At 44.8% G+C, this 21,535-nt stretch overlaps 1 protein-coding gene across 1 annotated transcript; it reads right to left on the bottom strand.

Annotated features, from left to right (window-relative positions):
* Positions 1–224: 224 nt before the first annotated feature.
* FSAF1 (40S small subunit processome assembly factor 1) lies at positions 225–21,510 on the bottom strand. The gene is made up of 7 exons (XM_060035072.1): positions 21,377–21,510; positions 18,910–19,253; positions 4,640–4,696; positions 3,556–3,651; positions 3,352–3,438; positions 2,734–2,786; positions 225–1,692 (listed from the first exon to the last, which is right to left on the bottom strand). Exons 1-7 carry the CDS (start codon positions 21,462–21,464, stop codon positions 1,554–1,556), a joined length of 864 nt encoding a protein of 287 aa, XP_059891055.1. The 5' UTR covers positions 21,465–21,510; the 3' UTR covers positions 225–1,553.
* Between the last annotated feature and the right edge of the window lie 25 nt (positions 21,511–21,535).

The raw sequence follows: 21,535 nt of genomic DNA, 5'->3' as shown, positions 1-21,535 counted from the left end.
AAAAAGTCCCTCTTAAAAACTGCCAGAATATACACCCTAACGAACACTGCCTTTCAAAGTGAACCTGAAAAATAAAACAGTGACAGTGTTTCACTTAATAAAACATTTCCAATCTTGCTTCAATTCAAAGCATGTTTTGAACAATGGCAATGCCTTCAGAGTCAATGTATGAGTCGCTTGAGAAAGTCAGCCAGCAGTGAAAAGTACCCCTCTGTTTTCACCAAAACTTTATTATTTGTTAGGCTTGGATCTCAATTTTTGGCACTGAAAACAAAAAAAATTGAAGACCCTTTTTTTTTTAAAGTTCCACAAGATTTGAGAAGTTCCAGACACTTTCAACAAGGGCAATATTATTTTAAAATATATGTATGATTACCCCAGGTGATGACTTAGAAGGAGATAACATTTGCTTAACTCATCTGTTGTGTTATTTAATAGTCATGGTCATTTTTACCACAAAAGTTGTATTTTATTTATACGAGTTCTTACAAAATAGAGTTTATACACTTTGGCTGAAAATCGAAAATGCTTTTCCCAAAAAACAACTGACATATGATCACATTCTTAGTTCTTTGATGATATAGTAACATTAAATCATTTTTAGAAAATTAAAAAGCAATTTTAAGCTAATTATTAGCATCTACAAGTCCGTAAAATTATGAAATATCTACAAGCAAATGCACAAAACACCAGTGAAAGTGAAACTCGAGTGAACCTTGATGGAGAATATTAAAACATTCTTCTCAATAGTTTTGAAACAGGAGGGAACGGGGCAGGGCACAACCTTTAAAAGAATGACATAGCCCGAGGACACGACATAAACTGATTAGAACCAAATGGGTCCAAGATGGCGGACGAGTCGACTTCCACTAGACCTTGAGCCTCAGTATACGCTCACTGTAACACATCAGCAAGCTAAATGACACACCCACAGGCGCCATGACAGTTCCAAGAGCGACCACAAGGGTCAAAAAGAGGGCGGCGGCCCAGTTCCTGGAAATCCCCGCCCCTTCCCCCAAACAGCTGGAATACTCCTACCACTCATTAGCCTATGAAATGACCCACCCCTATAAAAACGGACAACCCCAGACCCTGGTGCCACTCTCGCCTTCTGAGATGGCCAATGCTCTGTGGGTGGAGTGTGTGTCTCTCTAAATAAATCCACTTCTTACCTATCTATCACTTTGTCTCTCGCTGAATTCTTTCTGCGATGAGACACCAAGACCCTGAGCTTCATGAAGTCCTGAGACCAGGTGTGTGACCTCAGCTGGAAGCCTGTGGGTTCAAGTCCCAGTCTGAGTTACACGGTTTCAGTTTTACTTCAGATTCACATTACAGTTGTGGCCCAACATGGTTATCACCAAAAAAAAAAAAAAAAAAAATCAGACACTTCAGCAGATAGAAATTTTATTATTTCAATTTGATTCTGTTCCCTAAAATAAAAGAGCAGTCTATGAAATATGAAATAAATAAGAATAATCTGGAAGTCGTGTAGGGGTCCAGTTTCAGTACACTGGCACTTTCCCATTTCTCTCTTTATTTTATAAAGTACTTCATTTAGCCACTCTGGAAGAATTTATTTTTTTGATATCAACTTGGCTCAGAATCAGTGTCCCATTTTTGAATTTTCCAACCTGTCCAATCCGTCCACTTGACAAAATACTGGGAGCCGATTTCTTCTTTTTGGATTTCCTACATTTAAAGTGAGAGGAAGGTACTATAGTTAAGCTTATACAAAAGGATTTCAGCACCACCAACCAGGCCACCGAGGTCTGGCCCTGCAACCTCCTGGCCCCTCCCATGCAAGGCCCCCACCCCACTGCAGCACCACTAGCTTCCTGCGTCCCTGAACATGCCAACTGCCTCCTGCCCTAGGGCCTTTGCACTGGTTTCTTCCACGTTGAATATTCAGCTACCAGATCTTTCCGGATCTTCCCCACTCAGTTCTCGACTCAGATGCGGCCTCCTTAGAATGACACACCAGCCCACCCTCAGTGACGTTCTCTCACGATGCACTATTTCAACCTCCTCACAAAACCTGCCAGGACCTGACATGCCCTTACTTATCTGTTTAGATGTTTTGCTGTGTTTCTCTCCCTAAAATATAAGCTCCTCCAGGGCGGGGACTCTCAGTGTGATCATGGCTGTACGCCCAACACCTAGACACCTATGTGCCGGCGCACAGTGGGCCCTTGACAGACCACACAACCAGAAGAGATGACCACCTTCCAGCATGTGCAAGCTCGCTAGGGGTCCAAGAAAAAGCTCAAGACAAAAGTGGATTTTGAAACAGTAATTTGAGGAGAGAGAAAAAGGTACTTGAACAAAAGCTAAGAAGCAAGCAGAAAGGCCCAAAATCAACGCCCCATTACTCAAACCACGGTGCTCTGCCTCATGTGGTCATGCAAGTGCAGGCAGCACAGGCTCTCTTAGGAGGGGACAGAGGTCTTGCTGGAAACGTCAGCCTCAGCTTTTCCACTAGTCACGGCACATGTCTGGTCTTTGAAAATGGGAGACTGGAGAAGGTTCCTAGTTCAATCCTGAGGGAGTTGTCTGATCTTGGACAATTTACTGAATCCTGTCTCCCCCCTCAAGGGCTGACTTAGGATCAGGAGAGACAGTGCACCACTGTGTCAGGCTAGAAACACCACATCAATTCAAGGTATCATGTTCAGAACTAACCAATGGATTTATCCAAATCATTCCACCCGAGTACCTGATGGTATCACTCACCTGTCTTCCTGTCCTTTCCTCTTCTTTTTCTTGAAAATATCTGTGTCCTGGGCCTGATTTCACAATTAAAGAAAACATATGTATCAGTAATGGAGATTCAAAAAAAAGGCAAGAGGTTTGTGACCAAAAGCCACAGAGATATCATTTATTTTTAATATTTTTTTCAAGTAGGCATGTTAATTATACAAAGTTTCATCCTAAAACCCTTTCAAGACTGTGAAAGGCCATTCAGAGAAAACAGACAGGAGAAATGTCAAATCTTCCATTTTAGGCGAAAGGGAGGGAGCGTAACATCTATTCCCCTTGTGGTTTTTCAGAAGCCCGTGTGTTCTATACAACGTAAAAGGCAAAAAAAAAAAAAAAAAAGACTGCATATAGGGAAAAGGTCAAAGTAGCTCCCAGTACCTGAACAGGAGTTTGCTATTTCAAAGCAAACCTTTCAGGTAAATAAGTCAGATTATGTGGCTGGTATCACAAAATGTAGCTGACTTGAAGAGAGGGTAAGAACAGTCATCTAACTCTAGATTTGTTGCTGTCTAGACTGCTTTCCAAGCAGCGGGGTCCAGCAAATTGCAACCACCTTTCTGTTCTAGTTTAAGAAAAGGCTATCACACCTACCGTTCTCTTTACTTTTTCCTTTGCAGACTTTTTTTCTTTGATTTGCTCCTGCAAAACCTTGTAATTCACATAACTATTTTTGGGAGGCTGAAATGAGAAAGGACACCAAGCATCATTTCTGACTTGGCCTTTGCCCCCGCCCTGCCCGGGGCGCCCCCCTTTGCTGCACCCCGTCTGCGGGTGGGAGGCAGAAGCAGCCCTCACCTTAGCACCCAGCATAATGGCGCGTCCCTGCTCCAGGACTCTCTCCTTTCCTTTTCCATAACCTGTGATCCCAAACCGGTGCACTTCCAAACGAGCCTGCAGACACAAAGCACAGTCAGGCCCAAGTGCCTTCCAGAAACTCCACAGAGGAAACACAGCCCTAGGAGTGCTGCCTGCCAGACACGATGGGCTACGTGCCCAGCACTTTATGGAGGACCTGCAGGGGCTACACCTCGCAAGAGTGCTGTCACGGTGTGGTTTAAGCAGCCTTGTGGAGTCTCTCACGAAGGTCCATAACCTCCCCACGCCGTTCTCCCACACTGAATGCAGGCAGTCGAAGCAAAGACTTGTCTCCACACAAATTAGTGACAAAACGAGGGTGACCCGCAGAGCTCTGCTGTACTTTAGGATGTGCCCTAAAACAAGCTACCCATAAAGGCAACAACTAAAAGTACCTTCCCAGATACATCTACTCACACGTGGAAACCCTTTATCACAGCAGCTTCAAACACAGGTCCATGTTCTTTCTTTAAAAACATATTGTAGAAGAGAAAACGTCACCAATACCCATTCTCGGCAGCTGGATTACTTCCTGTCTTTTTTCTCACACATTATTTTTAAATTTTTATTACTATTATTTATTTATTTATGTATTATTTTGGCTGCGCCAGGTCTTAGTTGCGGCACGTGGGACCTTCATTGCGGCACGTGGGACCTTCATTGCAGCACATGGACTCTTGGTTGTGAAATGCATGTGGGATCTAGTTCCCCGACCAGGGATCGAACCCGGGCCCCCTGCATTGGGAGGGTGGAGTCTTAACCACTGGACCACCAGGGAAGTCTCTCCCACACATTTTTAAAGCCTAGTCACAACCACAGAACACACACATCCTTGCTTTTCCTACTTACCATTGTATCTTTGACACTGTAGTCACAAAGCCGACATGTTTTAAACGACTGCACAATGTTGAATCAAGTAAATGTGGTGTGATGTGCTTCGCCATTTCCCCAACCATTGGACAACATGTAAACATATGCATTTTTGTTACAAAGCTGAAAAAATTAAGAATTTCAAAGCACGTACCTTTTCTAAGTTAAATTCTTGCACATCCACGTCTTTCTCGAGGATACTAGTTTTGGTCTGAAAAGGAAAAGAAAACATTCTTATTAAGGTCATCTGTTCCTTACAGCATCCATCACACCAAGAGCATACTCATGTTTTTAAAAGCCTTGGAACTGGCCCAGATGCCTAAATAGCAAACAATAATACATGCTTGTTGCACAGAAGCCTAATTAACAGCTAATGGAAGACAAATGGAGAAAATAAATTTACGGTTTCAAAGTTTAAGAAAAGACTGACGAGAAACTAACAAAGAAAAGAGAGTAAGAGAGAGACCAATGTCTGTATCTCACACACCAAATGTGGGAAACTCTGTATGGTGGGGGGTTTAGAAAAGGATAACTCAGCAGAATTTTAGAGGGTAAAAAGGTCATATTTAAATAATTCTCAGGAATTCCCTCGCGGTCCAGTGGTTAGGACTTAGCGCTTTCTCTGCCATGGCCCGGGGTTCAATCCCTGGTCGGGGAACTAAGATCCCACAAGCTGGGAGGGGAAGGGAGGGAGGGAGGGAGGGAGGGAGGGAGGGAGAAAGAATTCCCTCTTTTCTTCCCTCCTATCCAGCCATTGGAATAATGGCTAACTCTCTTAAACTCTCTTGAGTTGAAATTTTCTTTCAGGAACATCAGATTTCTAGAAATGATGGAGACTGGGTTTATAATTCCCCACAGAAAATAATGATACTGGAAATGCCATCAAAATATGTGACTCTTTGCATCAATATATCCCCTGGCTGTGGTTACCAATCCATAGAATTGACCAGAAGTTTGAGACTCAAGGAAACTATTGTCAAATCTGGCCAAGGACAGCGGTCTCTACTCAACCTCAGGCCATCCCAGCCATGCAGCATCTAGAAAAGCAGTCCTGGCCTCTGGCTCGGAGGAGCAGGGTCTGTGCGGAGAGCAATAGACAGGGGAATGGCTTGTTAAAACCCTTCTGCTTGTAACCTGCCTTCACTGGTTAAGCTCGCTTTAGTTATTTTGTTCTTTCCTTTCCCCTCTCTTTAACTGCATACCTACCCAGCTTCTCGTAGCCTAGTTGTTTTGCAGGAATTTGGAGTCAGCTCCTGCCAGGGCGAGCTGGCTAAGGATGGCCAGGTCATCAGCCCTAAAATGGGCCTGCGCAGGTGTCCGAGGAAGGGCCTTTTGAGGTCAGAGGCCAGAAAGCTCCGATCACGCTGAGCACCTCCATTCTGAACACAGACGCCTGTGACCCAGATACGCCTGCACAGAACACCGATTACCTCACCTTTTCCCCTTCCTCCGATCACCCTTCCCCACTCCTAAGACCACCATGCTTATCCCATAAAGACCCCAGCCCCCTCGCTGTTGGGAGGCGGATCTCAGACTTGTTCTCCCATCTCCTCACTTGGCTGCCTCCTGAATAAACTGTAAACCTCAGCATCTACGCGTCTGGCTTGCTGCACGTCGGGCAAATGGACCTGGTTCGGCAACAGATCCTTCTTTACAGAAAAAAATTCTTGGATAATTATCGTGATGCTGAGTCTATTAGCATGATCCCCACCACTACCTTAACTTTAATTTCTACTTTTAGCTTTGAAACCACTTTAGTACAGTATTCACAATGCAGCACCTGCATTTAGAAATAATCAGTGGTCTCCCCTGTCTTCTTTCCCCTACCCTTACTGTGGTAGGGGGCACTAGTGCCTACAGGTAATACTGGGTCCTCCTCCACTTCTAGGCTCACAGGAGAACTGGGCTTTGCTGCCTACCTGAAGTTAGGCACGGCTACATGACTTGTTTTGGCCAAAGTGTGAGCAGACGGAAGCATGCCCCTTCCACATGAAACCTCTAAGAGCCTTCATCGGGACTTCCCTGGTGGTGCAGTGGTTAAGAATCCGCCTGCCAGTGCAGGGGACACGGGTTCGAGCCCTGGTCTGGGAAGATCCCACATGCTGTGGAGCAACTAAGCCCATGAGCCACAACTACTGAGCCCGTGAGCCACAACTACTGAAGCCCACATGCCCTAGAGCCCGTGCTCCACAACAAGAGAAACCACTGCACTGAGAAGCCCATGCACCGCAACAAAGAGTAGCCCCCGCTCGCCACAACTACAGAAAGCCCGCGCGCATCAACAAAGACCCAGCACAGCCAAAAAATAAAAAATAAATTAAAAAACAAAAGGCTTCATCAACTCCCCTTCTCCACCAAATGGTGGAGCCCCTATCACCCTGGGCCCCTAGAACAGGATGGCATGGATCATAGCCATCTGCCCTGACAATCCTGATGAACACGTAACATGAGAACAAGATGAACTTTTGCCTTTAAACCACTGAGATGTAGGGACTACTTGTTACGGAACCACTGTCTCACCTATCTTGACTGATAAAGCCTCACTGTCCCATACACGAGAGAGAGAAACGTTTGGAGATTGTGAGAACTTGTCTGTCAGGTAGTGAAGAAGAAAGCAAGCTATAAGAAGCAGACTCAGACTGAGTACCAGACTCAGTGAACTTTCTCATGGGCTGACTTGCTGACCAAAAGTATTTTCTCCTGCACTGGTAAGATTTTTCTTCTATTAGTTACCCTGTCCAAACTTTGTCCAATTAGAGAAGAGTTGGGTAAATAAACACTCTTTTTAATTATGCCAGCAGTTCTGGGAATATTGAGAAATTTTTTCATATCTTCTTGAGCGTAAATTATTTCAATTAGATTACTTTCTTCTTAATACCTATCTGACACTCGATATACTAAACACTAGGGGACATGGTACAGCTAAAGGGTGATGGACTTCAGGGCAGCCCTGGGGTACGGCAGAGATTATGAGGGCAGTAAGAACCCGGGGCAGGGACTTCCCTGACAGTCCAGTGGTTAACACTCCATGCTTCCAACGCAGAGGGCGCAGGCTGGATCCCTGGTCGGGGAACTAAGATCCCATGTGCCATGGGGCGTGGCCAAAAATAAATAAATAAATAATATAAAATAAACATTAAAAAAAAAAACAAGAACCTGGGGCAATAACTTGACAGAATGTCTTTATGTCTAGTGACGCTTCTGGTGCAGTACACTTGTGTTCCTCAAGAAACAAACAGCGTAACTAACCTACATTCCCTCTCGCTTGTGTAGTAGCTGGGCACACAGCTTTTAAGCCAGAAAGTCTGGGGTCTGAACCTGAGCTCTAGCACTTATTTCACATCCACAATCCTTCATCTGGAACCCTGAGACAATTCAGATGGTGATGCTGTGAATATACTGAATACTGTCCAAGACAGCAACCCGTAATTAAGCGCATTCACGTTTCTGCAGCAATGCCCATGAATATTCACGCCCCATGGAACCAACAGAAATAACTCTTAAGCCTCACTTCAGTTCAGGTCGGGTTTTACTGCCAAATAAATTTGCACCAAACTTAAAAAAACAACCTAGCTTGTGCTTTCCAAAGCTCTGGGGTTTTGGAACTGCAGATATGGGATGGTGGGGTACCTGCTTAAATGCAGGCAAAGAGCTCAACCTCTCTAGGCGTCAACCTCTTCTGTGAAATGAAGACAGGTCACGCTGTGAAGACCTAATGAGATACCGAACGAGTTAATGAATGTAAATAATCACGGTTAGTACACAGTAAGCACTCAGGAAATACTGGTAAATCTTTACTCAGCAATTCCTTACATGTTCAGAAGCAGTGTATGCGTACCTCAGTCCAGGCCACAGGATCCAGGCGTCCCTTCTGACCTACAGTACACTGTTCTATTATTTCTACTATATCTTTCTTGTCTCTTTTCTGTGGAGGCCATAAGGTTCATGAGATGGACCAGTGTTAGGGGTGGAAAAATCACATTGATCAGACACACCTCTGAAGGCCAGACAATACTTGGATCATTTTAAGCTACACTTGACCCTTTCATTTCTTAAGAGCACAGGAATTTTCTTCCTTATAGGCAGCCTTGCACTCATTAAAGAGTGAGTTCATCCACTCAATCCTCAAATCACAAGTCCAGGCCACCCCATTTTGAACCTGGACCCCTGCAGTAATCCTCACTCGGTCCCCTCATGCCTCTGGCTACTGCTCACCTATGATCCATTTACCACGCAGGGGCCAGAGCCATCTTTTTAAAATATAAATCAGATCACTTCATGCCCTTGCTTAAATCCTTTGGTGGCTTTCCATGTGCTTTAAACTAACTCCAAAGGCCCCATGTCTCCGAGGCCTGGTGCGGGCTGGCCTCAGCCTGTCTCTCCAACAGCCCACACCTTCCCCCCTCCGTCCCCCTCCCCCTTGTCTTCTGGCTCCTGGAACCCCGCAGGCCTCTCTACAGCTCAGGGCATTTGCAAGGCAGCTTCCCTCCCCTGCATTACTCTGCTCCCTCCTTCCCCAGCACCCTGCAACAGAGCATCAGCCTCAAGTCACCTCCTCGGACACCTCTGACCACTGGCTCTAAAGGAAGTTCTGCCTGTTACTCTCAGGACCCTGTATCTTTCCTTCAGAGGGTTTATAGCTCTTTTTAAGTATATTATTGATATTAATTTATCCAGGGTTTGCCCAACCCACCAGTAAACCATACACTCCATGAGAGAAGAGGGCTGTACCTTGTTTACTGTGGGATCTCCTAGGCCTGGCAAGGAGTAAGCACCCAATTATTTGTGGAATAAATGAATGAATAAGATTTCTGGGCAGACTACATCTATAGAGCTTTACAAATGGGACATGATCAGGAAGTTCACTTGTAGGTCAGCTATCTGGAATGGGTAAAATATTAAACAAATGGTGACCAAGTTCCCAGATAACTCCATTAAAAGGGGTTCTGGTCAACAACTCCGATGCAGGGGGAAGGGTTTCCCACACATGGGAGCAACGGTCCCACACAGTCAGGTGTCCTACAGTTCAGTGCTACTCTGACACTACCTACCAGAGACGGCACAGGTTCCGCAGGTGAAGGGGCTCAGTCCTACAATACCGTCCCCACTTCAGAGGCCAAATGCAAGCCCAGGTTGTTACCTGTAGTACTTCTAACAGACCGCCTACAGACTGGAAGTTCTCATGACCCCCTCCTTGGGTTCAACTAATTTGCTAGAGTGGATCATAGAACTCAAGAAACCCGTTTACCTCCTAGATCACCAGCTTATTCTAAAAGGACATAACTCAGGGACAACCAGATGGAGGAGATGCAGAGGGCAAGGCTCGTGGAAAGGGCGAGGAACTTCCACACCCTCTCCAGGTTCCACTCTCCCAACCTGGAAGCTCTCTAAACCGAACCCCGTCCTTCTGGAGTCTCAGAGGTTTCATCACATAGGCATAATTGAGTAAATCGTTGGCCACTGGCAACTAGCCCCTTTGCCCTCCCCAGAAGTCAGGGCATAGGTTCTCTAATCACAAGGTTGGTTCTCCTGGCAACCAGTCCCCATTCAAGGACGCTTTCCAAGTCATTTCACTAACACAACAAAAGACACCTTTACTGTTCTCATCGCTTAAGAAATTCCAAGGGTTTTAGCTCTGTGCCAGAAACAGGGACAAATATTTAATATTTCTTATTATAAATCGTCATATCACACCTACGAAAATCTGTTTCAACACACTATGTAGTTTAATCATTGTTTATTGCACAAGCCTAAATTCTGGGAAAAGAAGGTCATTTACTTGCCAGCACCTCTTGTGTTCTCGAGAATACTTCAGACAACAGAGGGCAACAGGAACTCACATGGAGACTCGACTAGTGGGGGGAGCCACATAAATGGAGAAATAAAAGGAAAACAGAAATAAAAAGAAAACTTCAAAGATGGAGGCTGTCATTATTTGATCACGTATTTTTGCGGACCCCATGTCTGCACTGTCCTACAGTGACTTGTAAGTCTTCAGAGAGCAGGGGCCACATGTACCTGTTCCCATGTTGCACAAACTCTTAGCAGAGCACTATGTGTCTTAATTACTCCAATGGTCTATCCTTTGCCTGACATGCCCTATACCCAGGATATGCCATAACAACTAGCTCTATATTAATTTGCAGTTATTTATATGTTGCAATGTCAACATTCTAAAGTCTTTTTATGGGCGTATGTGTTTTTACTGTGTTCACATATACTGTCTCCTTAGCCAGACACATTCACATTTTCAGAAGATAAACTTTAAAAAGGAGAAAAGGGTCAAGATGGCGTACTAGGAGGACGCGGGGTTTGTGTCTCCGCACAACTAGGGCACCTACCAGGCAACGGTGGGGGACCAAGGACACCTAAGGGGACAGGAGGAACTCCCAGCAACCGGGCAGAACGTGGGGCATGCGGGGAAGTGAAGGGGGAGGAGAAGTGGAGGCGGGACTGGACTCGAGGGGCAGCTGGGGGAGGGGAAGGGATCCCACGCCCGGAGGGGAAAGGGGAGGGACGGTTGGGTGGGCAGAGGATCAAAAGGGAGCGTGGCCAGGCTTCCTCTGCCCACTTGGGCCCCGGGGAGCCAGCTGAGATCCCGGGCCTGATCCTCTGCCCACCGAGGCCCCCTCCAGCCGCACGGGTCCTGAGGGAGTTGGGGGGGAAGGGGGAGCAGAAGTAAAGGCCGGACCTCCAGGACCGGCACCCCTGAGGGGCAGCTGGAGGAGGGAAGGAGTTCTCATACCTTCTCCCCTCCTCGCCTCCACGGAGCCCACCCACGGTTAGGGGTTCAGCACTGACAGGGGAGACCCTCAGGGGAGCGGAGGAACGGAAGGGAGCGCGGCCAGCGCTCTCCCTGCCCACTCGGGCGCCAAGGAGCCTGTTGGGCTCCAGGGCCTAATCCCCCGCCCTCCCTCGGCAGCACAGAGCCCAAGCCCCGCCCCTGCCCCCCACCCGGGGCCCCGCCTCTACACCCACTCCAAGACGCCCTCCAGCTATGCTGAGCCTAAGCGCCACCCACACACCGTTACCGAGGGCCCGACCTCCAAACCCCAGAACTGCACACTCCGGAGGCCCCCTAGGGCCACGCTGCCTCTCCCCCAGCAGAGTTCAGGTGCGAAGCCTGAGGCTCCGGCCCGCCCTAAACCCCTCCCCCACCTAAGGTCCACCTCCCACCACCCCTCCCCCCCTAAGCTCTGCCCCCCCCATAGCCAAGGCCCTTCCCGGCCTTTCTGCATTTCCTCTTTGTTTTTTCTTTTTTCTCTTGTGGTTCTGTTTTACCTTGTTGTAGCTGTTTCAATTCTATTTTTATTTTTCCTAATGTATTTTTTAGCTTTCTAATTTTATTTTCTTTTTTATGCTTTGTCATTGTACCACTCCTTTTTTTTTCTTTTCTTTTGCCGTGCCACACTGCTTGCAGGATCTTGGTTCCCAGGCTGGGGGTCAGGCCTGAGTTCCTGTGGTGGGAGGGCCGAGTCCAAACCGCTGGACTAACAGAGAACCTCAGACCCCAGGGAATATTAATTGGAGTGAAGCCTCCCGGAGACAGGAGGTCCTCATCTCGGCACCGAGACCCAGCTCTACCCAACTACCTGCAAACTCCAGGGCTGGACGCCTCAGGCGAAACAACCATTAAGACAGGAACACAGCCCCACCCACAAATAAAAATGAGACAACAAAAACTATGTTACAGGTGAAGGCGCAAGGTAAGAACCTCGAAGACCAAATAAATGAAGAGGAAATAGGCTACCTATCTGAAAAAGAATACAGAGTAATGATAGTAAAGATGATCCAAAATCTCGGAAACAGAATGGAGAAAATACAAGAAACTTTTAACAAGGACCCAGAAGAACTAAAGAGCAAACAAACAGTGATGAACAGCAAAATAACTGAAATTTAAAATACTCTAGAAGGAATCAATAGCAGAATAACTGAGGCAGAAGAACAGATAAGTGACCTGGAAGATGAAATGGTGGAAATAACTGCCAGGGAGCAGAAGAAAGAAAAAAGAATGAAAAGAACTGAGGACAGTCTCAGAGACCTGTGGACAACATTAAATGCACCAGCAATCGAATTACAGGGGTCCCAGAAGAAGAAGAGGAAGAGAAAGGGTCTGAGAAAATATCTGAAGAGATTATAGCCAAAAACTTCCCTAACATGGGAAACAAAATAGTCACCCAAGTCCAGGAAACACAGAGGGTTGCATACAGGATAAACCCTAGGAGAAACACACATATTAAGCACACAAAGAAAAATTAAATTCAAAGAAAAAATATTACAGCAGCAACGAAAAGCAACAAATAACATACAAGGGAATCCCCATAAGGTTATCAGCTGATTTCACAGCAGAAACTCTGCAGGCCAGAAGGGAGTGGCAGGATATATTTACAGTGATGAAAGGGAAAAACCTACAACCAAGACTACTCTACCTAGCAAGGATCTCATTCAGATTTCACAGAGAACTCAAAAGCTTTACAAACGAGCAAAAGCTATGAGAATTCAACACCAAACCGGCTTAACAACAAATGCTAAAGGGACTTCTCTAAGCAGGAAACACAAGAGAAGAAAAAGACCCACAAAAACAAACCCAAATCAATTAAGAAAATGGTAATAGGAACATACATATCGATAATCACCTTCAATATAAATGGATTAAATGCTCCAACCAAAAGACACAGACTGGCTGAACGGATACAAAAACAAGACCCACATATATGCTGTCTACAAGAAACCCACTTCAGACTTAGGGACACATACAGACTGAAAGTGAGGGGATGGAAAAAGAAATTCCATGCAAATGGAAATCACAAGAAAGCTGGAGTAGCAATACTCATATCAGATAAAATAGACTTTAAAATAAAGACTGTTACAAGAGATAAGGAAGGACACTACATAATGATCAAGGGATCAATGCAAGAAGAAAACAAGTATATATATTTATGCACTGAACATAGGAGCACCTCAATACATAAGGCAAATGCTAACAGCCATAATAGGGGAAATCAACCGTAACAAAGTAATAGTGGGGAGACTTTAACACCCCACTTACACCAATAGACAGATCATCCAGACAGAAAATAAATAAGGAAACACAAGCTTTAAATGACACAAGAGACCAGACAGACTTAATTGATACTTATAATAGGATATTCCACCCAAAAGCGGAAGAATACACTTTCTTCTCAAGTGCATACCGAACGTTCTCCAGAATAGATCACACCTTGGGTCATAAATCAAGCCTTGGAAAATTTAAGAAAACTGAAATCATATCAACCATCTTTTCCGACGAACTCTACGAGATCAGAAATCAGTTACAGGAAAAAGAACTGTAAAAAACACAAACACATGGAAGCTAAACATTGCGCTGCTAAATAACCAAGAGATCACAGAAGAAATCGAAGGAGAAATTAAAAAATACCTAGAAACAAATGACAATGAACACGACGATCCAAAATCTATGGGAGGCAGCAAAAGCAGTTCTAAGAGGGAAGCTTATAGCAATTCAAGCTCACCTCAGGAAACAAGAAAAATCTCAAATAAACAATCTAACCTTACATCTAAAGCAACTAGAAAAAGAAGAACAAAGAAAACCCAAAGTTAGTAGAAGGAAAGAAATCATAAAGATCAGAGCAGAAATAAATGAAATAGAAACGAAGAAAACAATAGCAAAGATCTATGAAACTAAAAGTTGGTTCTTTGAGAAGATAAACAAAATTGATAAACCTTTAGCCAGACTCATCAAGAAAAAAAAGGGAGAGGACTCACATCAATAAAATTAGAAATGAGAAAGGAGAGATTACAACTGACACCGCAGAACTACAAAGGATCATAAGAGACTACTACAAGCAACTCTATGCCAATAAAATGGACAACCTGGAAGAAATGGACAAATTCTTGGAAGGTACAACTTTCCAAGACTGAACCAGGAAGAATCAGAAAATATAAACAGACCAATGAACAGGTAATGAAATTGAAACTGTAATTAAAAATCTTCCAACAAACAAAAGTCAGGACCAGATGGTTTCACAGGTGAATTCTATCAAACATTTAGAGAAGAGTTAACACCTATGCTTCTCAACCTCTTCCAAAAAACTGCAGAGGGAGGAACATTCCCAAACTCGTTCTACAAGGCCACCATCACCCTGATACCAAAACCAGGCAAAGATGTCACAAAAAAGAAAATTACAGACCAATATCACTGATGAACATAGATTCAAGAATCCTCAACAAAGTACTAGCAAACAGAATCCAACAACACATTAAAAGGATCATACACCATGATCAAGTGGGATTTATCCCAGGGCTGGAAGGATTCTTCAATATACACAAATCAATCAACGTGATACAGCATATAACAAACTGAAGAATAAAAACCATATGATCATCTCCATAGATGCAAAACAAGCTTTTGAAAAAATTCAACACCCATTTATGATAAAAAACTCTCCAGAAAATGGGGACAGAGGGAACCTACCTCAACATAATAAAGGCCATATATGACAAACCCACAGCAAACATCATTCTCAATGGTGAAAAACTGAAAGCATTTCCTCTAAGATCAGGAACAAGACAAGGATGTCCACTCTCGCCCCTATTATTCAAGATGGTATTGGAAATCCTAGCCATGGCAATCAGAGAAGAAAAAGAAATAAAAAGAATACAAATTGGAAAAGAAGAAGTAAAACTGTCACTGTTTGCAGATGACATGATACTATACATAGAGAATCCTAAAGATGCCACCAAAAAACTACTAGAACAATCAATGAATCTCGTAAGGTAGCAGAATACAAAATTAACGTACAGAAATCTCTTGCATTCCTATACACTAACAACGAAATATGAGAAAGAGAAATTAAGGAAACAATCCCATTTATCATCACAACAAAAAGAATGAAATATCTAAGAATAAACTTACCTAAGGAGGCAAAAGACCTGTACTCAGAAAACTATAAAACAATGATGAAAGAAATCAAAGATGACACAAATAGATGGAGAGATATACCATGCCCCTGGATTGGAAGAATTGAGACTGTGAAAATGACTATACTACCCAAAGCAGTCTACAGGTTCAATGCAATCCCTGTCAAATTACCAATGGCATTTTTCACAGAATCAGAACAAAAATTATACAATTTGTGTGGCAACACAAAAGACCCCGCACAGCCAAAGCAATGTTGAGAAAGAAAAACAGAGCTGGAGAAATCAAGCTCCCCAATTTCAGACTATACTACAAAGCTACAGTAATCAAGACAATATGGTACTGGCACAAAAACAGAAATATAGATCAATGGTACAGGACAGAAGGCCCAGAGATAAACCCACGCACCTATGGTCACCTAATCTATGACAAAGGGATATACAATGGAGACAAGACAGCCTCTTCAATAAATGGTGCTGGGAAAACTGGACAACTACATGTAAAAGAATGAAATTAGAACACTCCCTAACACCATACACAAAAATAAACTCAAAATGGATTAAAGACCTAAATGTAAGACTGGACATTATGAAACTCTTAGAGGAAAACATAGGAAAAACACTCTTTGACATAAATCACAGCAAGATCTTTTATGACCCACCTCCTAGAGCACTGAAAATAAAAACAAAAATAAGCAAATTGGACCTAATTAAATTTAAAAGCTTTTGCACAGCAAAGGAAACCATAAACGAGATGAAAAGACAACCCACGGAATGGGAGAAAATATTTGCAAATCAAGCAACAGACAAAGGATTAATCTCCAAAATATACAAACAGCTCATGCAGCTCAATATCAAAGAACCCAATCAAAAAATGGGTGGAAGATCTAAATAGACATTTCAGCAAAGAAGACATACAGATGGTCAAGAGGCACATGAAAAGATGCTCAACATCCCTAATTATCAGAGAAATGCAAATCAAAACTACAATGAGGTATCACCTCACACTGGTCAGAATGACCATCATCAAAAAATATACAAGCAACAAATGCTGGAGAGGGTGTGGAGAAAAGGGAACCCTCTTGCACTGTTGGGAATGTAAATTGATACAGCCACTGTGGAGAACAGTATGGAGGTTCCTTAAGAAACTAAAAATAGAACTAGCATATGACCTAGCGATCCCACTACTGAGAAACCGTAACTCAAAAAGACACATGTAGGGACTTCCCTGGTGGCGCGGTGGTTGGGAGTCCGCCTGCCGATGTGGGGGACAAGGGTTCGTGCCCCGGTCCGGGAAGATCCCACATGCCACGGAGCGGCTGGGCCCGTGAGCCATGGCCGATGAGCCTGCACGTCCGGAGCCTGTGCTCCGCAACAGGAGAGGCCACAACAGTGAGAGGCCCGCGTACCGCAAAAAAAAAAAAAAAAAAGACACATGTACCCCCATGTTCACTACAGCACTATTTACAACAGCCAGGACATGGAAACAACCTAAGTGTCCATCAAGAGATGAATGGATAAAGAAGATGTGGTACATGTATACAATGGAATATTACTCAGCCATAAAAGAAATGAAATTGGGTCATTTGTAGAGATGTGGATGGACCTAGTGTCTGTCATACAGAGTGAAGTTAAGTCAGAAAGAGAAAAACAAATACCGTATATTAATGCATATATGTGGAATCTAGAAAAATGGTACAGATGAGCCTAGTTGCAGGGCAGGAATAGAAAGGGAGACGTAGAGAACGGACATGTGGACATATGGGGGGAAAGAGATGGTAGGACGAATCGAGAGATTAGGTTTGACAATAAATACACTACCATGTGTAAAATAGCTAGCTAGTGGGAACCTGCTGTAAGGCACTGGGAGCTCAGACCGGTGCTCTCTGATGGCCTAGTGTGGTGGGATGGCTGGGGGGAGGAGGTCCAAGAGGCAGGGGATGTGTGTATGCGTATGGCTGATTCACTTGGCTGTGCAGCAGAAACTAACACAACATTGTAAAGCAATCATACTCCAATTAAAAAAAAAAAAAAGAAAGAAAGAAAAGGGGAGAACCACCAAGGAAGCTAAAAATTTCATCAAGTTGAGGAAGTCCAAAATGTAAAACGAGTTGAGGTTCCTGAGAAAAGCCAACTACAATGAAAAGGGATTCTTTGGAGCAGAAAGAAGAATAACAGCCTGCTACACATGTTCCATTATTAAGAGATAGGGAGATGCAGACTCATTCAATGCCAACTTTTTTGTCCTTTCTATAAGAAAGAAAACTCTCTATTCCAGAAAGATGAACACGAGTTGAGTCTAAGCAGAAAGTGAAGACCGAGACCTTTGAGGAAACAAGGGAGGGTGCCTAGATGCTTTATGTCGGTTAAATTCTCCAAACACATAACTGTATTGCACAACAGTGCTTTCCAACCTTCTTCACATCATGGCACACAGAGAAAATACTAGTATGTCTGGCTCACTGCGGTACTCTGTGGTAATACCAATCTTTCTGGAAGCTCCCTGGCTGGCCGGCTTGGGGGCTCTGGCTGCAAGGGCCAAAGGAATCCATTTCTTGGTCTGCCTGTAACAGTTCCCATTGCCCCAGTATTTGGATACTGTAAGAATTGGAAAGCTGACCTAGAATCCTAAAATAAAGGTAGATATGGTTACAGAATGTATTAATAATCTTTGAGGAAAAGATGCTGGTGAGCTTGACATAAAGTACTAACTAAATTCTAGAAAAGATGTGGTAAACACCAGTCACTAGCACGTGTTCACATGTTCATCAAGAATACGCAAGCCTAACTGTCTTTGTAGTGGGTTGAATCGTGGTCTCCAAAAAGAAATGTCCATGCACTAATCCCCGGGAATCTGCAAATGTGACCTTATTTGGAAAAAGCATCTTTGGAGTGTAATTAAGTTAAGGATCTCACGATAAGATCCATCCTAGATTTAGGGTGGCCCTAAATCCAATGACGGGTGTCCTTCTAAGAGAAAGGCAGGAGAGTTGAGACTCAGACACCAGGAAGAAGTCCATGTGAAGACAGAGGAAGAGCCCAGAGCTCTGCAGCCGCCAGAAGCTGGAAGAAGCAAGGAAGGACCGTCCCCCAGCAGAGGGAGCGTGGCCCAGCCAACAACATGATTTGGACTTCTGGCCTCCAGAACTGTGAAAGAATACATTTCTGTACAGCAGCCCCAGGAAACTAAGACAATCCTCTTTCTTTTTATGACAGACAAAAGTGTACAGGACATGGGGAAAGCAACAGATATGTGACGTCTGGATTTTTGCAATGAATTGGACAAAAACTTGTGAAGAAAGTTTGGATAAGCAGCCATGCCTCTCTCAGAGACTGAATTCTGAGTCAGACTTACAAGTTCAGCCTGAGATTGCTGCTCAGCAGTCACACTGCTTTCCATCAGAATGCAAGTTCCTTGAGAGAAAGCAGTTTTTGCCTTTTGTTCCCAGGGCCTAGAACAGTGGCAGGACAGCATCAGGGTTTTCACCACGAAGGCCAGCTCATTACCTTTGTGTTCTCGTCTTGATCGGGCTTCTGTTTTCTTTTTCTACTTCTGCTGTGAAATTCCACCACTTCTACTGGTTCCCTGTCGTTCCTCAGGGGAGAGGGGGCTACTGCAGAACTAGAGACTACAGGTCCTGAAGGGAGACCACCAGGGGTCACGGCGGGAACACCCTGCAGCTCTTCCTGGAGTTCCTGGAAGAAGCTGGAAGCGCTCTTCCTCTGGCCTCTGACAAGAGATCCAGGTTGGAGATCTGGCTCTGCAACCAAGGCCCCTGGGGTCCCCATATCTCTTTTCTTCTCTCTTTTCTTTCTGATCTTTTTCTGCTCTGCTTCATCTTCCGTCTCTCCTGTTCGTTCAAACACAAAAGGAAAAATAAACATTTTGTGTTTCAGCTATCACTAATACCAAATCACGTGAATGCACGTGTACAGGTGCCACAGCTATAAACATGCAGAAATACACACAAAGACAAAAACTATTTTTCTTCCAAGAGGGTCGTATTTGCACAATTTATAGAATCCAAAGTGCACAGTCAGCTTTTCCCAGGGAACTATATTTACGTCTTTGACTCTTACTAGCACAATTACTTTAGTCCTCACCTTGGTCCTGACTGTACGTGTCATCATCACAATACCCCAGAAACTGGTAATCCCTGTTGGCTCACACTTTGTAATAAAAATGTTAGTACATCTGCCAACTGCAGCCAGTGTTTCTTTTTTTTTTTTTTTTGCGGTACGCGGGCCTCTCACTGTTGTGGCCTCTCCCGTTGCGGAGCACAGGCTCCGGACGCACAGGCTCAGCGGCCATGGCTCACAGGCCCAGCCGCTCTGCGGCATGTGGGATCGTCCCAAACCGGGGCACAAACCCGTGTCCCCTGCGTCGGCAGGCGGACTCTCAACCACTGCGCCAACAGGGAAGCCCCAGTGTTTCTTTTTAACACTTTCTAGGGTTACAGGTGGGGACCGCGGTTTTCCTATTTCCTTTCACGGTTATGAATTAAGATGAACCTAAGACAACTGGCTTAATTCGAATGCCTTTACTTTCAACTAAATCTCCACACCTCCCCTTTGTTTCAGCTGCTCAAACTCTGACCAGTCACCTGAAGGTTCTGACAAGAACTCTAGGCCTAACGACTCACCGACAGTATGACTATTACAGAGCTCTCCAAACATTAGCTATTTATGTTTGTCTATTTTCTCAGTCTTTTATTCAGTATATATGTATTAAGAGTCGACTAACCTTTGGCATTAGGCATATACAAATGAGTAGATACAGCCCATGCCTTCAGAGCTCCAAGCATAATTTCCAGGCTGTGTTAACACGACCTATATTTAGGATTTTGCAGAATAGTCCTTTCCTCTAGGACTTCTCAAGGTCAGAGGCTAAGTCTTCTCTGTCTTCCGACATTCCCAAGGGCACAGAGATGCCCTGTCCACAGTTCAAGTCGATAACAAGTGCAGGGGTTGGAGCCAGAGAGTGTAGGGCTTGGAACCCAAGCTCTGAAAATTACTAACTGGGTGAACTTCAAGTTTTTTAACCTTTAGTGCTTGTTTCTACAATAATGGGATCTGTCTTGTAATAATGGTATTAATGACAACATCTATTTCATAGGATTGTTGTGAAAATTAAACGAGTATATACCTGCAAAGCATGGAGTGTATGGTAAGTTCTCAATACGATTTTAGCTATTATTTTTACTGTGTAATGAGCTTAGAATTTTGAGCAATGGCTCCAAAATAAAACAGCAACATCACGCTACAAAGTTAAGAAATACGTTTGGCCTTTAAAGGCACTAATGCCTAACGATTATCTTTGGTGCAGGAACAAAGGATGTCACCTTCCCTGGGGCAAATTCTTCAGAGTGTGTGTAACGGTCTCCCTACCCAAGTGCCAGGAGTTGCCAATCTTTAACGATAAGCTCTTTTATCTTCCTCTTCCCCAGTCAAGATAAAAGAAGGAGAACATAAGTCAGCCAACTTAGGGATGACAGGTCATGAAGAGCTTCCTGTGAAACCGCCCCCCGAAGTCCTTGGCAGGGGACACACTGAAGGATGAGATCTCCACATGACAAGGTGGCACCAATGCCCGAGGGTCAGGCGAGTCTGGGGGGTGCGTGGGGAAAGGGGGCTTCCCGGAGGAAAGCGATTCAGGGGAAAGGGGTGCTATTTCGAGAGCCCGAGGTCCTGCGAACACCTCCCCGGTAAGTCTGAAAGCCTTGGTGCTTCCGGCACGCAAGCCGGTCCCCACCGAAGGACGAGCTAGGAGGTTTAATTCATAAAAAACGCTCAACAGACTCCGGTCGCGGGGGAGGGTGATCTCCGACAGAAGCGAGTGGGGGGCCCACTGTCAGAACCGGGTCGGACGAGCTGAGAGGTGCTCGACGTTCAAGAACCTTTAGTCGCGGAGGTCGGCCCAGTTCCGGGCTGCTCAAGTCCGCTCTCCACATGGGCTCCGAAGGCCCGTACTCACCAAAGTCGTAGAGGTTCTGGAGCAGAACGTCCAGAAGGGCCTGAGAACCGGGAGGAGCGGTGGCGTCTAGCGCTGGCTCCTGCGCCATCGTGGGGCCCGGCCGGTCGTAGCGGCACAGCGCAGAGCGCGCGGGACTCCGGGGGCCCGGCGCCCGCTTCC

The sequence above is a fragment of the Delphinus delphis genome, chromosome 16 (assembly GCF_949987515.2).
Source record: "Delphinus delphis chromosome 16, mDelDel1.2, whole genome shotgun sequence".
In the NCBI taxonomy this organism is placed as follows: Eukaryota; Metazoa; Chordata; class Mammalia; order Artiodactyla; family Delphinidae; genus Delphinus; species Delphinus delphis.
This window is presented reverse-complemented; position numbering and strand designations above follow the sequence as displayed.

Bases quoted from the DNA above. Each gene is read 5' to 3' on its own strand.
- FSAF1 (XM_060035072.1), bottom strand. From the start codon at position 21,464: ATGGCGCAGGAGCCAGCGCTAGACGCCACCGCTCCTCCCGGTTCTCAG. The intron at 4,697-18,909 runs GTAATGAGCTGG...TTTCCTTTTCAG, and splicing joins ATCAAGACGAGAACACAAAG to ACCAAAACTAGTATCCTCGA. The intron at 1,693-2,733 runs GTGAGTGATACC...CTTTAAATGTAG, and splicing joins AGGAAAGGACAGGAAGACAG to GAAATCCAAAAAGAAGAAAT.